Below are 17,874 nucleotides of genomic sequence, written 5' to 3'. Positions count from 1 at the left end.
AACTAGTGCTCAAAATAAATGAAAACAAAAAGTATCTTATAAACTTGATAGTCAACAAGCACTGCACTGCTAATTATTCACTAATCACTCACAAGGGGAGACCTTATCTAAAGAGATCACTGCTTCACTTGTCTGTAGGTAGGAAACCTGCACTCATTTCTTCAGTACCTACTGATGTTATGACAAAATCAAATGAGTTTCTTTTGCTGTGTGGATAGAGTACTTTTCTAGCTTATATATATGAAAAAATTGTTTATGTACCCCTTTGTACATTCTTTAATACTTGTACATTTTTTTTTTAATTTCTGACATTTGCTACATCCTTTTTTCTGGTCCTTGCACGTTATTTTTCTGTATAATTGTTTTTCTTGTATTCTTTCATGCTCTTAACCTATTATTTTTCATAATTTTACTTGGATTTGTATGACTAAAATTAATGTACTGTACATTGAAACAGTGTAAAATATATATTTCACTAGAGTTCACACAAAGTTCTAAAAGGGGTTTCTCATACATGTTGAAACTATAGCCATGTAACATTGAATTTCAATGGCTTTTCATCTTTACTTACACATGAATAAATGTAGCTTGTTGGGAACATGTGGAAAACAAATAATTACTATAACATTTACATGCCTGAACTTCCATAAATGTAGTACGATGGTTTATATAAACAGAATAGTGTAGTATGAACAAATGTTAAATGCATATTATTTGTTTTATAAAAATGACACTAAATATAACAATGATTGAATAGCATGAAAGCATTAACCTTTCGTTTCCTTTAAAAATACTGTAGTCAACTTAAAAACTCATTTCATTTTAATAAAAGCACCAGACAAAACATTTTAAAAACTTACTTTAAGGGGTACAAACAAGGATACCACTCTACTATACAAGTCTAAAGCTTGACAGCAAAGTAATTTACAATACACAAACACACTACAGCCTGACAGTCTATAAAGTTTTCGAATGAAGTTTTTCATACAGTTCAACAAGGTATTCCACCTAATCCCAACATGACATAGCACTTTGAAAGCATACACAGATAAGATGGCTTACAACCTTCTTTATGGATTTACAATTTACTACCAAAATGTAAAAACTGACATTAAGACATTTTGCATTTAGAAGCACAGGACTGCAACTTCAGCACTAATGTAAGTTCAACATTTAATGACAGTATAATATTCTGTCGTATCAGAAACCATATTACAAAATGCCTCTCCACTTCCTTGTTTAAAAGTATGAAAAAAGACCAGTGCCTTGTCACTTTGAGTATCAAAATAATGCATAATTAAATAAAATCATATATACACCACTTGTAATCCATTGCCAGGTTTTAGTCAACAAAACCTTGCAATAACAGTAATCAAAATAGTTTTGAACATTAATTAATCCAAAATATGTAAGCTTAATCTTGGATGCTAAAATTCCAAATTGTTTAATTATTCCATGAATTATCCACCCACTGTTAGATATTATTACCTTCAGTGGACTGCCAACCATATTCTACTCTAATCCACACACCCATCTTGGGTTATCTTACTTTGGTCACCAGAGCACCATATAAAAATACCAACCTTCCTCTTCCCTTAAGAAATTAATCTATGGCACTATGAGTTTGTGCAGCTTTTGTACTTCTCTTGCATTCCTGACATTAATTGCACATGCCATACAGTCCGCATTTATCTCCTAACGATACAAATGCTTGATAATCGACAATTGTCTAATTGCTATCAATACAAACTTTTAGAAAAGTTAACAAAATAAAAGTTTAAAACTGTTTCCAACATTCACCTTTATAAGGGCTTAAACAACATGCACCTTCACTGTTCTGACAAACAACATGGCATCATTATGTTAGTGTGTTTCATTTTCACTAAATTTACTGAAGGTATGCTACATCGTTGTACTCTGTAGCTGGGTCCAGGAATAACAGTTAGGTTCAAATGGATATTATACATGCATATTAGGATACAATACATTAACATCATATCAGTTAAGAAAATGAATGGCACCATTGTAATTTATCATAAGTATATCAGGAACTGAATACTGCTTGGAGAGAAGGAAAACTATTGTTTACATCTAAAATGTCACACAAAAGGTTCAAGATGATAATGAAGGTTACCACAATAACATCAATACAAATTCATTCACATAAAAACATATGTTATCTATACATTAATAAGAGTATGCTAATTGGTCCCAAATTGAGGATTAGGAATTATATCTTTAATAAAAACAATACTGCATAAGGGAACAAGTACATGCTATCAACATAATATAACTGAAAGAGTACACTCCTTATCATGGCAAGCAAATACAAGTACCCACCACTACAGTCTGTAGTGAGTAACTCATAAATACAGTAATGTACAATGGGCAGTTCTGTGGGAGTGTAGGATTACTAGTATTATTCAGTAAATGCAATTCTTTCCTATAGAATTGTAAAAAACCACACTTGCGAAGGGAGAAAATAAAATTCCTGTGTCTGATGGCTACCATGACAAACAGCGCAATAAAAACTTACACTATGCTACACTATGAAATGTAACAAAAGAGCTACATGATTGTGTACTATTGTGAAAGTATAATTTAGAACAAGATATGCGCAAGAGACAATCTTATAAAATCTTACTGACATATTCACTCTTGAGATCTGCCATTCCTTTGTGACCTCAACATATGAGATGGGTCAATCTCCCTTAAATATTTCAAGACAACATAAAACTTTTAGATGACAGTTTCACTCATACTATGTTAAAACTAAATGGAATAGAATGTAAAATAGGAAAGATTAAAAATAAATTCATGTGCTCTAGCATGTTCTGGAATGTTACTGAATACTTTTTTTTTTAGTTAAAATACATGTACACGAGTACTGACCCACCCCCTTCATCAACTGGTATGAATTTTCAACCTCAAGAAAGTAAATCATTCAAACTAATATAGTACTATGATATAAAACCTGTAAAAATAAAGGAGTACATCACACTATCAAACATATATAATTTTGCAAGGCAATCTCAGTGTCTTGCTCTTTGCTACAACATCGATCAACATTGTATATTTATGAATTGCTCCTCTTTTTGCATATATTTTGTCAAGAACTGCCCATCACCCATAACTGTATGACAAATTCACTAGTAGCATAAATCATGGAACAAATAAAAAACTAATACATAATTCTATAGTTCAAAAATAAAACATCATATAGTACTACATTAAATATTTCTGAGGCTTTGGACCATGATAAAAGAACTTGTAGAAACTGCATCAATAAAAATGCTATTTAAATTCAGCTTCCAATTTTCTTTTACATAAATAGCACAAATTCATGAGAATTTTAGTAACAAGAAAAGAACACAGACATAAATTCTTAAATAGGATAAATTTATAGGATTTGAACTGACCTAGGGCAAAGCACCCAAATATATAGTAGTATGAATAACTATACGTATCTGTACATCATCTGAAAATATAACTCAAAGTGTCTGAATAAAAGTTTTGTGTGAGTGTACTAAGTGAAGACGGTACATGATAAAGCATATAAATGAGTTAGTCACTAGAAATAGTCTTACAGAAGACCACGCAAAATGATAAATTATAAAAAACTAGTATCCTTCAGAAAATTCTTCAGTATTCTACTCTTCCCATCTAACCTTAGCCTGATCATTATATAGTACAGACTTACAAAACAATTACCCCAACTGTGCAAAGCCTTTGTACAAAAAATACATTTTAGTATACCATTTTGAATATTGCACCATGTTTTATCTTTTATGTGAGGTATGACCCAAAAACTAAGCATTCCATACAGTTGGTTACATTTGGCACAGTATAAAAATACAAAAATTTGTGCAACTGACCCACAGCAATCCACAATAAAAGCTTCAGTAAAATTACTAAGAGCATTTATAACGACTGCCACGAATTCATCAAAAGTCTTATAACCCACTTGTCACTTCTAATAACTTGACAAGACGAGGTGAATTCCATTCAAGTGGATTCATTATAAATAACTACAATAATCATTAAGTAGTCATTCTAAAGCTATCTGTTTCACTTCACAAACATTTCCTCTCCCCGAATGCTTGTACATCACTGCTTTAAAGGAACAAGTAGAGAGGTAAGGCTAACTTAGTAACAGAACAAATCAATTTAAATTTGAGCCTCTTGAAGTCTTTTATGCAGTTGCCTTATATACAATTCCCCTTGAAACCCTACAGCTTCTCAACAAAAGTGAAGATCTACACCCCTTAAAATTTAACATGCATAGCATGGTAACACAGCAGTGGAAAGTTACTCCAGTACACTTCCCCACAAAACAGTTTCCTCAACTCCCGTGAGTGACCTCAGTATAATACAGATCTCATGGCAAGAAGGAGTCCTCGTGGTTGTGATTTCTATCTGGACGCGGAGGTTTTTCAGGAGGTTCTGGGGATATGTCAGAGGGAACTGGAGGCAACATCTGTTGACAAAGACAAGAAAAGGTAATTCAGGAAAATTCAAGGGGGAACTAAGGTTACTATTACCCCCGAGTCATTCTGGCACAAAAATTCATGAACGCTTTTCCCTATGATTCCCGTGGAACAGCTATACAGTATGTGGTTGTGTTTTGATTACTTATTTTTGTTTTATTATGTCATTTGTATCATTAATAACAGCTTAACCATAACTCTCTCTCACAGGGCTGACTCAAAGGGTTTCTTGAACTTCATTAGATCTTATTTAATTTTACTCAAAATCTTATTTAATATAACTTAAAATTAATAACTAATTTTATTCAAAATCCTATTTAATATAACTTAAAAAATTAATAAGTGAATAAACTGAAAATGTTGACAATTCTAACAAAATTACTTTCAAAGACTTGTTTCTGACACCGGATATACGTTGCTGGTTGAAAGTTGGACAATCTCTATAGGTATGTTTGACTGTAAGCTTTGTTCTGCTTTCTTTCTTTCTTAAAATCTTGAGCTGAAAACCCTGCCGGACAGAGTCACCAGACTATAAACCCAAGAGAGCTTCGAAGGGAAATACAATCTGCAGAGAGAAAGTTATAGAAAAAGGGGATGGGATAAGTAAATCAATACTGTATGAGGGAGTAGAGAATAGAAGTAACACATGAAATTCAGGAGACAATAGCAAGGAGCAGGAATGAATTTGCTTCTTGCTTAAATATTTGGAGATCAAAAGATTCTGTAAATGCACTAGGCAAACTATTCCACATTTTAGTTGTAGCCAAGATAAAAACTCCTAGCAAACTGAGCAGTATTAAACCTATAATATAAAATGACAAGCTGTGTGCAGCAGCAGCAGCATGCCTAGCCTTGCAAGCAAAGCCAGCTAGGTCAGATAAAGAAGAGTGCAGATGATGTTTGTCAATGAACTCATTTTACATCGCATGAGTTATCAATCAAATACCCATGGGTCAGGTTATGCAAATATATAAATGGCCTTGTTTGTTAATGCAGGTTAACGTGATAGTAAATTCTATTAACACGAGAGTATTGCCCCTTTTTCCTTACGCTCTATCATGCAATAATGCCAGTTTTTCATTTACATCAATTTTTAGGTGCCACTCCCATGTCTCTTTGACCAGAAAACTGGCCATTGTGGAATTGTTGTGTTACAACCAAACATTGGGGCTTGAACAAAGGCACAAACTGCAAGTGTTCCTCAACCCACAAAGAGACCAGCACGGCTACATTGCTTTTTTAAATGTTGTAGTAGTACTTACTTTTCCACTCTTAATGGACAACCCACTGTAGCGTAAAGAATTTCCATCGGCATCTTGTTCCCGTTCTCTCATCTTAACTGGCAAGGGTGGAGGTGCTTCCTCTTCATGCAAGGACTCTGTTGGTGTGCCTGTACCTTCAAAATGGAAATGAGTATTTTCAATACAAGGAAATACATCACCTACACAAAAGCTTTTTTTCAACTCATTTAAAATATCTATATCTACTCTAAATGATTAATCAAAATATGTATATGAAAGCAATTATTAAGACCCCATAAAAGTATTCTTGTCTTGTATATTCGAGGGTAAACATTTAGTTTAGAGAAGAAAATCCATCAAAATCTTCCCAATTCAGACTCTAATAAAGACTCCATTATCCGGATAAATAAAACTCCAGTTTATGTTTATCCAGATAAATAAAACTACAGTGTATGTTTAAAGTTAAATAATTAATTTTTAATTTGCTTTTCCTTAGTTTACTTGAAGATTCCTTTAGACTTAACAAATTTCTACATTATTTACCACTGCTGGTCTTCCCCCCACAAATGCTTTCAGCCTTAATTTTTCTATACAGCTGTTTTTGCTCATCAGCCATCTGCAAGTAGCCCACAATCAGCTTAACCTTATATTTTCAGTGACAATTTGCCCATCCAAATAATGAAGAATTCAAAGAAATTATTCTCCATAGTGCCCATGGTGGGGCTGAATGACCTCATAGGTCCCAACACTTGGCCTTTGGCCCAAATCCTACAAAGTATTCTGTTCTCTTTACATAAATTCAGCTTTTGAATCTGGTGAAGCTGGCCCTTCTGCATTTTATAGCTTGAAGGCTACAAGAGCAATTCAATGGAATAATATGGAAGTTGAAGAACAAATCTTCACATTGGAAGTTGTATGATGGCACAGACACTTACTAAGGCTTTCTCTAGAACCCATTGAAGGCGAAGGAGTAGTAGATACAGAAGGAGTATTGAGGTTGAAAGAGCGAGGCCGGGACATTCGCCTCTCTCTTTCCACATCCGATCTCAAAGGTCGTTCTGTAGCCAGCTGTAAAAGAAAAAATTGGCCTTAATACTATTATCATATTTAATTAATATGCAATACCATTATATCATATATGTCACAATATGTTACAATAAAGAATCATTTCTGAACAGGATGATTAGTCCTGATACCCAAGAAGAGAAGTCTGTTATTTCACTATAATTAATAACACCTTAACTAGATATATACCTCAAAATAGCTCCCTCAAGATTAATTAAACCACTCCCACCAGATCCCACAGATACTACAGCGAAAACTTCTAAACACAGTTCCACTACTTGGAGAGATATTAATTGGTTATATCACAAAATTGACAACACACACACACACATATATAGTAACGCTAATGGAGGTTAATCATTATCAGAGGTACCTTAAAATACAGTCAACGGATATTTTCTCTTTGTTCCTTGTTTCTAACGATGATTCATAACGAGCAATAGCTTGTATGATTAAACATTCATCTTCCCAATCTGTAAACATCCATTATGCATCCTCCCTAAGTTTGGATCTTACACATTCCACCTGTGATCTGTCTTCTTGTGCAACTGAATAAAAACCACCATACTATAAGTACTGCACAGTATTTGATTCATGAATCACAACAGTTTCAGTTTACAGAACAACCGGATTTGACACTTCTTCCTTACCTTTAACAGTACATGCACTTTATTGTTACGAAGTTTGTCTTCGTAAAACAAAACAAAATACTCGCCCGTAAGAAAAGTGGAAAATTCACTGCTTTTGACAGTAAAGAATAAATTTGTGTTAAATTATAAGAGTCGCCCTATTTGTTAGTTAGTAAAGAGAAGAAGAAATGGTGATGTTCAGAGCAAGCTAGCTGAAATGATGCAGTGACATAAAGCTCATTCCAAAAGTATACAACCATCACAACTTTATATTTTTAGAGATCACAAGAATTGATCTATTTCCTTTAAGAAACCATTCTAGACTTCAGTATCTAAGGTATGCAATCACCCTACAGTATAGCACGTTTGATACATGTACAAACTATTGAAGAAATGTGATGTGCAATCTAAGAAGATGAAGTAAGCTGGAATTTTCATAAACCATAGACCTATTACAAACATCTTTCACTTCTGAAATTCATTTCACAGTCACTTAGTTTTGTTGATTATCCCAATTATCAATAAGTTCACTAATAATAAACCTTATAGTTTAACATGATATTTAAAAAGGCACTAAGGCATCACTTATCACTTCTGAATCCCTACATTTTTTTATATTTATCTAATACTGTACTGAACAAGAAGTAATTATTTTCAGGAATAAAAACTGGTTACAATATTTTTCCTTTTGCCAGCAATAAATTCACAACTTAAGTCATTTGTAATAAAACTGAAGCTGTTTGTTAGCATAAGGCATGGTATAGAAACCACCTAGATCCCCAATTCTTTACAGATCAGTTGTTAAGAATATCTTCCCAATGTCACTGGTAAAGGTATGTAAATTAACTATCCAAATGCTAAGATATGCCATCACTGATTTCACTGTAAAAATGAAATGTCACAGAAAATTGGGATACTTTATGAATATCTGACAATGTCTGACAAGAGGTATTCAGGCCCAATATGTTTTACTGATACTAATTATGCCCACTTCACAAATAATTCCTAAGTTATTGCTGGAGTATTGATCTAGCCTGGGATTTATATAAAATAAACTGGTTTTGTGATGAAAAGCAATGAATACGAAAAAATGGTGATGGCCCCAAAATTTTGCTAAACTAATGATTGGTCTGTTATGGTTAGGTGAGAAGTTTCTGTATCTATTTCCTGTGTTAACTTCTTCCAGCTGCTAATGTTGACTGTAAAATTCTCTATTATTCAAGAAGGTTGGCAGTGATTGAGTTGAATATCTACAATTTTTTTTTTTTTTTTTTTTTTTTTTTTTTTTTTTTTGCTTTAAAACAGAATAACTGCACCTTCTAACCAACTTTTGATGAATTCCCAATCATAAGCTTTCACAACTCTAGTTCAAAATATGAGACAATTCAGTAATGTTTTAGCAAAATCAATTCAATTTACATACTGACGACTGATGCCCTAAAAAGAATTATATGAGATAAAAGCAGCTCTACAGATGTGTACTGCACTCAAAAACAGTCATTAAAAAAAGTATATTTTCTGAAGATTGATTACTTTATGGCCTGACTGCTGATACTGACAGAACTGCTTCAGGAGGGGCATGAAATATACAGCTACAGTGTTTTTAAAGTTGTCATGTACTACAAAATGTGCAAAGATGTGCTGTACTTATTGCAATGCTAAAATCTGACTTTATACAGCAAATACAGTACCAAACTCCTTTACTAAGGAATGCAATACATACATCTAGGCGAGACTTGGATTTTTGGCTGCTTGATGTTCCCATAAATGGGTTGACCTGAAGGAAAAATGTCCGTATCTGTAATAAAAACTAGTTTTCAAAATCACTCGTCTTTTCCAAGGATCGCTGATATTGGTATTCATGGTACAGTATCAAAGATACGCAGTGACTTGGTGTAAGACATTTCAAAAAATCAACTTATACGAACTTCTAACAAAATGAAAGTAAAAAGGTAGCCACTGCAATAATTTCAATAAAAACACAAGCAAAGCTAGCACGCTGAGGCATTTTAAAAAGCTAGCTCAGAATTGTAATAAGGGTAGCATATCATAAAACTGTTTCAGCAGCAAAATTTTACCTTTGCCAAAAATGGATATAAAACAAAATTTGCAAAAGAGCCAAGATTTTTACAATTATTGTTGTGCACTTCTTGCAAGAGACCATAATAATTGCTTGGAACTTGCAGTTCTCAAATTTTCCACCCCAAACAGATGTGATGTCACAAAACTGTAATTGAAAATATACTCTTTTCTTGACTTCATGGTTTTTCATACCATTACTGCTCAACGCTGAGCTTCTGCCATCATGCTTGAATACACCTTTTTTTTTTTTTTTTTTTACTATTTGCATTATATAAAACAAAAACCTGGGATGTAAAAGGATGATGATGACGACTGTAAAGTTTCAGTTTTACACCTTGATCCAGTAATTCAATGTAGTATATTATTCTTCTTTGATGTTATGCTCCATAAACATACCTTTTTATTAGCTCTTCACAGTAACACTAGTTATTTTTCAGTCACCTTATGGGTCAGGCATAAGTGTTTCAGATACACTGATTTGATCATAAAGGGGCCTCTGGATCTATTGTGATTCTTCAACTCAGTGAAAACATTAAGTTGTTGTAGTACCAGAAGTAAAACAATAAATCAGATAAGACAAAGAAAAAGCACAAATGAAAAAATCAGTACAAAATAATGGGTACTATATCAGAGATACCACCTATGTTTCTGAATTGTAAAGAAGCCAAGTCAACAATGGCAATAACATCCTCTAAGTGAGGAACACTCAAAAGAAAAAAGCTAAACTTTTGTGTAATAACTTTACTCTGCTAACACTCCACCATTCTGGGCAATAAATTACAATCATACATTTGTACATCATAAAGATAAATGAAATGACAACAGAAGGTTCAACGCTGCCATTGGTTCTGAAAAGGAGAAAAAATGCCAAGAACAAAAGAAAGACGGTGAAGAAAGAGATACTATCCTTATGTAGGGATATAGTACTACTCTACTTAACTCTTAAAACTTTTGGATTCTCAACTTTCATACAGAAACCAAAAACAACACAACTAATATATTAAAGGTACACACACCAATTTCAATGCGGGGTTGGAACATGAAAATTACATACCTGGGAAGAAAAATGCATTTCAATACCCAGCCAACACTCATCATCACTGTAACAAAAACAGGTTTGCAGTACTGTAAAAATACTGTAACTGAAATGAAGACGTACCATTCAATCATGAATGACAGGAGTGGGATGAATCCAATAAAAAGAATGAGAACACAATAAAAATACTTTATGCACCATACGAAAAAGACTGACCCATGCAGAGGAAGTCCAGATGTACAAAACCAGTTCCTGACATTTACGTACCTTTATTTTGATTATTGTAGTTGACAAGACCCATGAGTCACATTTCTACACTCAAGACTCTCCCATGAGATTTGTTTGGTGACAAAAAATTGGATGACCAAGGTAAAATAAGTTGGACAGCTCAACGGGGAGACCCAAGAGGTTGATTTGTAAGTACAAATTAAACAGCATTTTGGAATTGGAACAAAGAATTTAGGCCAAAGGCCAAGTGCTGGGACCACTGAGGTCATTTAGCGCTGAAAGGGAAATTGGCAGTGAGAAAGAGGAAAACTTTACAGTTGTACTATGAAACAAATGTACGAGTGGAAAGTCAGATGGAAGAAAGAGAATATGAATGGAGGTACAGTAAAAGGAATGACAGAAGTTGCAGCTGTGAGCCAAAGGGACAGTGAAAGGGACCTTAAGTAATGCCTCGAGTAACCACGTGAGGTGCACCGATGGCACTATCAGCCAAAACAAAGTAAAAGGCATTTTGAACATGGATCAAGTATATAAAATAGCAGATAAGCTCAGCATCCCCTATACCTGAATAGCATACCAAAATCTTTGGTACCATGTTTTTGTCTGCTTTTCCCTTTATGGAGTTAGGAAGGAAATGAGTTCTCTCCTTTGCCTTCTGTCCTGTACATTTTCTGCCGGGAGCGTTAAATCTAGGTCTTCACTTATTCCATTTTCCATGATTTCCTGGGACTCCCTACAGGTCTTCATCCTGCTACTTTCACATCTATTGATCTTATGGCCACACTTCCTCATCCCTTCTCATCATATGTCCAAACCACCTCAATCCTTGAGGTCACAATCTTTGTTTTCAACCTTCTGATACCACATCTCCCTTCAAATTCCTCATTCATAAAATTATCTTTCCACCGTACTCTAGTAGCCACGAATCTTAACCTTCTGTGACCTCACCTTTTCAAAAGCTCCATTTTCTTTATCAGTGCCCCTGTTTCTGCTCCACAGAGTAGTACAGGCGTCTTTATTTATCACTGGTCTAGCTATTTCTTTCCCTCTCCATTTCATCCACAGTGCAGCTACTTCCTTTTTTGCTGCCCTCTGAACTCCTGCTTGACATTCCTGTGTTACTCAAGGTAACAGAAATGTTACAGTATCTCTACTAGGACATGCCCATTCAGTGTAAATTTTGCAATCCAGGATACCTCTTATGACATCATCAGTACAGAGTTCACCCTCCACACCTTTTCCACAACACCCATATAGCCATTTTCCTGACTGTGCTTGTTCCTTTGCTATTTTCCAGTCACCATGCGCTTGTTCCTTTGCTACTTTCCAGTCACCATACGCTTTTTTTTTTTATTATTATTATAAATAATGTGAGTCCTCTTCTCTCCTCCCCTTCACCTTGTATGTTATAACTTCTCCACGATCTTTTTACAAATGGTGTTCAGCAACTTTAATCCCTGGCTTTGACAAAATTCCAGTATTCCTCCCAAGTCTTCCACAAACAGTAAACCCCCCCGTATTCACGTTCTCATAATTCGTGGACTCATGCATTCACGGGTTTCTCTGTGGAATATATCTAGCCATTATTCGCGGAAAATTTGCCCATTCACAGTATTTTTCACAGAAATATTCACTAATTACTGTATTTTTATATAATTTTCATGAATAAATGCACTTTTTGTGATAAAACTATTAAAATACTCAGGTATATGCATTTTTACAGGGTTTTTCTGTGTTTAAACTATCAAAATGGGCAGTTCTGTTTAATCTATCAAAATGGGCAGTTCTAAGTGTTTTTAGAGGGGTTTTAAGTACTCACGGATTTTAGCTAATTGCGGGGGTGTGTGGGACGCATCCCGCGTGAATACGGGGGTTCACTGCTATATTATTATTCTTATGCTTTTATATACTTTTATTCTTTATGTATACTATTATGATTATCCTCAAAACCAGTTCTGCCAATTCCCATAAGGCCAATTAGGCCTCCTCCTGTCAGTATCCCAAAATTTTGCTTTCCTTCTAGTCTTTCCGGTTGTGGTGAGTAAACCAAAAACAAGAGCTTACACCTTTTCTAAGATCATTTTAATCGTCATTTTTTTTTTTATTTCACAGCTATTCCACCAAAACTTATTTCTTGATGTCAATAACAACGGCTTTTGGGCAAACTACTTTACGCCATGTCTCCTGAACACATTAAGGGATGACAAAAGTTAAGCTGATTATCAACTTGAGAAAAACCATGAGCGCTGGAAAGCAAAATAAGCGAAAAAAAAAAAAAAAAAAAAATTACAAGCTCAAGCAGGTGAAATGGGGATCTACGAACTTCATTTACTTCTTTCTCTCTAACTATGATTCAGAGTTAACCAGACTAGCAATAAACGTACAATAGCAGGTTTGTTCTTTGCATGAACAAGCAAATGTACATGTTTATAGCGTACCATTTGTAATGAACTCTACTTAGGATACGAGTATACTGGACATTTGTTGCACAAAAAGAAAGACCACGTAGGCGAGATCCTCACGTCCAAGCTATATTCTGTTCTATGAAAAGACTAAGTCTAGCCACACAGCATCCTACAAAATCAACCTATGTATCATATAGCTTGAATGCCAGACTGGGCACTGATACCACTCGTTTCAAACATGACAAAATACTAGTAAAGTAAAGCCCTCATATATAGCATCCGGTAAGTGTCATTCCTTGAACCTGAAACACAATAAACTAATTTTTGCCCATTTTCACTCGATTCTTTTCACAAAACAATCTGCCTTTTATAACATAAATTTAAAAATGGAAAAAATGTTAATTCACGCACACCACAGTACAACACACAGAATAAAGCAGAATACATATTGTATTTCACATTTTAAAAGCTTGATTCCTCTTTTCATTTGTCAATTACTCTGCGATAATTATGAAAAAGAAAAATTTTAGCTTTATTAAACAATTTGATCTTCCTCCAAATATTGCTGGTCTAAAATTGAAGGTCAGTTTACAAAGAAGAAAAGTTTTACTGTGATCTGGTCGATCCGAATTTCCAAGAATGGCAGATATAAAAATAAGAATTTAAAGGGTAATTCGCTTGATCCTGGTAAGCCCATCTGAATATCAAACACTCCAAACAAGTGTATGGCATCTAAACCAAGGAAGGTTTCCTAAAAGCAAAGATTTTACACAGATTCATTTGAGTCTGAGGGACAGATGACATCCTTCATCATTAAAAAAATAATGTTTATAGAAAAGAAATTAGAATTGGGAAGGGTAGAAAGACTAAATATCTACTTTAGTGTTGAAGTTGGAAAGCAAAATGTTAAATGAAACCAAAAAAATTTTCTATGGCAAACAATGGAAGATAAACACGAAGTTAGGTCACATTGGACTCGGATGTGAGTTCCCTAAAGCTGTACTGGTCACTATTACATGATACTGGGAAGAACAACAGTTTCCACAGGAACAACAAAACAGGTTTTGTTAGGTTTACAGGACATACTGTAGAGAAAACTATCCCCAGACACTAAATTGGATCTCAATATGTTCTGACACACTGAACGATGGGTCCCAAATTACCAAGCATTCTGAAAGTACTGCTCAAGCAATACATGTCCTCTTCTGAACCCCAGCCAACTTCTCTCTACAAGCATTACGACTGATAAAATCAGACAGATAAACACTTTCCCATCATGCATCTATGCAAGATGGTTTACTTTGGTAATAAGCATGAGAGACAACCGTAAAAAACAAGTTACTGTATGTGCACAGTGATGCAGAGACAGACACACAGTCACTTGCCCTTCACGCCCATCTCTGTAGTTTCTGTATGATGGTCTACATTCATAATCCCTTCAACCATGTAGAAGGCTTTGTGATGACAAAGTGTGAGAGACACTGACTGACAGGGATAAACAAAAGGGGAAAAACTACAGTCCCCACCAACTTTGTTAGCAGGGGACTCATAAACCTGTAAGAACATATATAACCTCACTGTTTGTAAATATTTATAATATCTTGACTTTAAACCTACAGAAACTACACTAAACTCTTGGAAAAAAAAAAAAAAAAGTCAAATCAGTAATGCATAATCTCTCTAATAAATTCAAAGTCTATGCTGGAACAGTAATGTGTGGTAAACGATGCAGCATACATCATATTTCAAAAAATGTATGAACGATTAGTTGTATTACTACAACAAAGACAAGCATCAATATAAACAAAAACAGTTGCACAAAAGACATAGATACTTATGTGAACATGATTAGTTCCCTAAAAGATGACACAGAAGATATTTACTCAGGTTAGAACAAAAACGTACAAACCTTGACACCATGAGAAAATCACATTCTAGTCTGAGGTTAATATGACGTAGAAGCAAGAGGCCTGAAGATGTCAACAGCTAGGCTCCAAGGGTTAGGACGCATCAAGCAGCCAACATAAAAACAAAACCAAAAATTGACACCTACTGGAGAGTTTACCTGCTCACTCAGCTCAATAATAGGCTGCGGCGGTGGCGGTGCCAGAACTTGCGAGTCTGGCCGGTCGAACCACTGTGTTGAAGTGAAGCTTTCACGGCGCAAGAGTTTGCTGTACAGAATAAAAACATTTCAAGATGAAATTCTACACAGAAATCCAAGTTCCAAATGGACCAATTTGTCTGCTACTCAACTTTTAGTATATCAGACTGTCACTAAAACTGATCAAAATAACAATTACCTGATGCTCTTTTCTTTCTTGGTTGATTTGGACCCACTACCAGAAAGACCGTCGGGCAACGAACTTTTATGGTTACGGGGCAAAGTTCCTCCTTTGCTCTTGGCTGGACTCAGTCTGAGAGGAAAAAGATGAAATTTTCAAAATGGCTTGCACAATAACTGAATTGTCTTTGCTAAGAAATAAAAACCAATGTTTTATAAGTGGCCTTTAAACATACTGTCATATTCACCATTATCTTCCTATACAAAGCAGATTTTGTCAACTCGAACTTACCATAAGTGAATGTTTTTGTTTTTGCTTTACTGTAAAATAAAGACTCCCTAAACATGAAAATCTAATCACCTAACATACATTTCTTAATGCCCCTGTATGACATTACAAAACGAAATGAAACTGTTTGCCAAACAACACTACACTGAGTCTAATCAAAGAATCATTAGGTTATCTTAACTCTAATCCAAACAGAACCAATTTTAAAAGCAAAATTAACAATCCCCACCAAACAGCTAGAATAAGTTCCATTACACATTGTAGTCTCCTGTGCACTCAGAACTTGTAAAAATTAATAATCAATACAGCACCATATATGTCCTCAAATCCTAAACACTGTACATCAAACAATTTCCTTAAATTATGGTATTTCGGTTGCACGTAAGTGACGATCATGCAAAATCCAGCATTATACTATGCTGGAAACAAGCTTCCATTGTACAGTAGTGTACGTTAATATGTATCTTCATGCATCAATTTGCAAGAGTTTAAACAGTGGAGTTATGATGATGAGAATTTGGAGAATGTTAGCATTGCAATACGACTCCTGGGAAGGTAAACGTGCCATACTTAATACATCTGTAATCTCTTTGGTGTATTTATTTTAATTTTTATACATTATTTACCCTAAAAGCTAATGATCCTTTTAAAATGGTTCAGAGATACAAAGGAGCAGCACGCAATGAGGTCTTCATTCAAATTTCACACGACAACAGAAAGTATAAATAACAACCCTTTTCAAGGGAGTTTCAATAAGTCTGTGGGATTCATTTAACGAATGTAAATGCTATGGCATACATGTAATAGTTTTGATAATGCATGAATAAGACTGATCAAAATACAAATGTTTTGGCTGTCATAATCTGTTTGCTTGCTCAGATGCAAAAGCTGATGTTATATCTGTAAATATTCTTGTCAATGCACAGCCAATTATTCACCATTAAAACCTTTCGTGCATAGTAGTTGCACGACAGGTGTCAGCATCAGCTTTCATGCAACAGAATTAATAATTCAGCTCAGATTTTTGTCATTTCCTAAGTAAATTAAAGGCATTTTTTAATTACAGGTTCCTTGAGACAATAATTACACTTTCAAAAGTTTGAATAGATATACTGTTCCCTAAATCCGACATCAATAATTACACTTGCAAAAGTTTGAATAGATATACTGTTCCCTAAATCCAAGTGTCTTACTATAATTATTCTCTCCAGCTCTGTATGGTGCACTTTTGGCCAAAGTTGTCACCAGTAAGCATAAACCCTTTACAGTATTTCCCTTCAGGTGAATTACAACAAAGTTGGTAATAATAACCACTAAATTTTATATTTTATAGGTTTCTATATATCTATTGATGGTATATCCCTCAAAAATATCTCATGCACTGAGTGAGGGCACATGCAACTTACTCAATGAGTAAAATAGTGCAGCTATCATTTGGGGACAGAATTGGTACTTAGTGATCAGTGATCTCAAGGAAGTTACAAAAGTTATAGATAGTAGTTAAGACTGAGCTCACTACACTTCACCCCTAATGTTAGTCCTAATTTCATTGATCATAAACTTATGGAAAAAGTCAAGTGGTATTTATCATCTGAACCTAAAGGCAATATCTGTTAAGTGTTGTGCCAGAAGTGGGCGTGATTCAACAAATAACCCATCAGAAATGTACAAATTAAGAATTACAGGTGCTGTATATGAGGAGTTACTAACAATAATTTTGGAAAGGGTCTAGCCCTAATAGAACATGAAGTTATCCATTATCACGATAACTTCTCTCATATGGGAGAGAGTTTCAAGTATTTTCTCTGTGCCTAATGGAGCTCATATGAGTAATGTACTCCATTTCAACATGAATTCCAACAAGGCAGCAATTAAGGAGAGGAAATGTCAGCCTGCTAATGATTTTTTTTTTATATCAGGAAGCCTATTACTGCAGTTTATTTCATATATATAACCTTGATTGATAGTTAACGCTGTTTGCTATCACTGTAAGGACTAAGAACGAATCAAATGTGAGAGTAAAATCCTTACATGATAATGGTTTCCAAAGTTTTAACAAGTTAAACTAGACTGAATGCATAACTTGCAGCAAAAAAATGTTTTAAAATACAAATGGCAGATACAGTAG

The 17,874-nt window shown here is 34.5% G+C and overlaps 1 protein-coding gene across 25 annotated transcripts in view; it reads right to left on the bottom strand.

Moving 5' to 3' along the window:
- Nucleotides 1-346: 346 nt before the first annotated feature.
- The window catches only part of mbc (myoblast city), a 74,309-nt gene continuing 56,781 nt past the window's right edge, over nucleotides 347-17,874 (bottom strand). For 8 of the 25 annotated variants that reach the window (XM_067110830.1, XM_067110834.1, XM_067110835.1 and 5 more), the window contains 6 exons: nucleotides 15,477-15,590; nucleotides 15,227-15,347; nucleotides 9,146-9,220; nucleotides 6,664-6,796; nucleotides 5,750-5,883; nucleotides 347-4,477 (listed from right to left, as the gene is read on the bottom strand). In XM_067110830.1, the coding sequence (XP_066966931.1) occupies nucleotides 4,379-4,477; nucleotides 5,750-5,883; nucleotides 6,664-6,796; nucleotides 9,146-9,220; nucleotides 15,227-15,347; nucleotides 15,477-15,590 (676 nt within the window). In that variant the 3' untranslated portion in view covers nucleotides 347-4,378. The remainder of the gene's footprint in view (nucleotides 4,478-5,749; nucleotides 5,884-6,663; nucleotides 6,797-9,145; nucleotides 9,221-15,226; nucleotides 15,348-15,476; nucleotides 15,591-17,874) is intronic. The other 17 variants (XM_067110848.1, XM_067110847.1, XM_067110854.1 and 14 more) reach the window with 5 other exon arrangements.

The sequence above is a fragment of the Macrobrachium rosenbergii genome, chromosome 10, assembly GCF_040412425.1.
Source record: "Macrobrachium rosenbergii isolate ZJJX-2024 chromosome 10, ASM4041242v1, whole genome shotgun sequence".
In the NCBI taxonomy this organism is placed as follows: domain Eukaryota; kingdom Metazoa; phylum Arthropoda; class Malacostraca; order Decapoda; family Palaemonidae; genus Macrobrachium; species Macrobrachium rosenbergii.
This window is presented reverse-complemented; position numbering and strand designations above follow the sequence as displayed.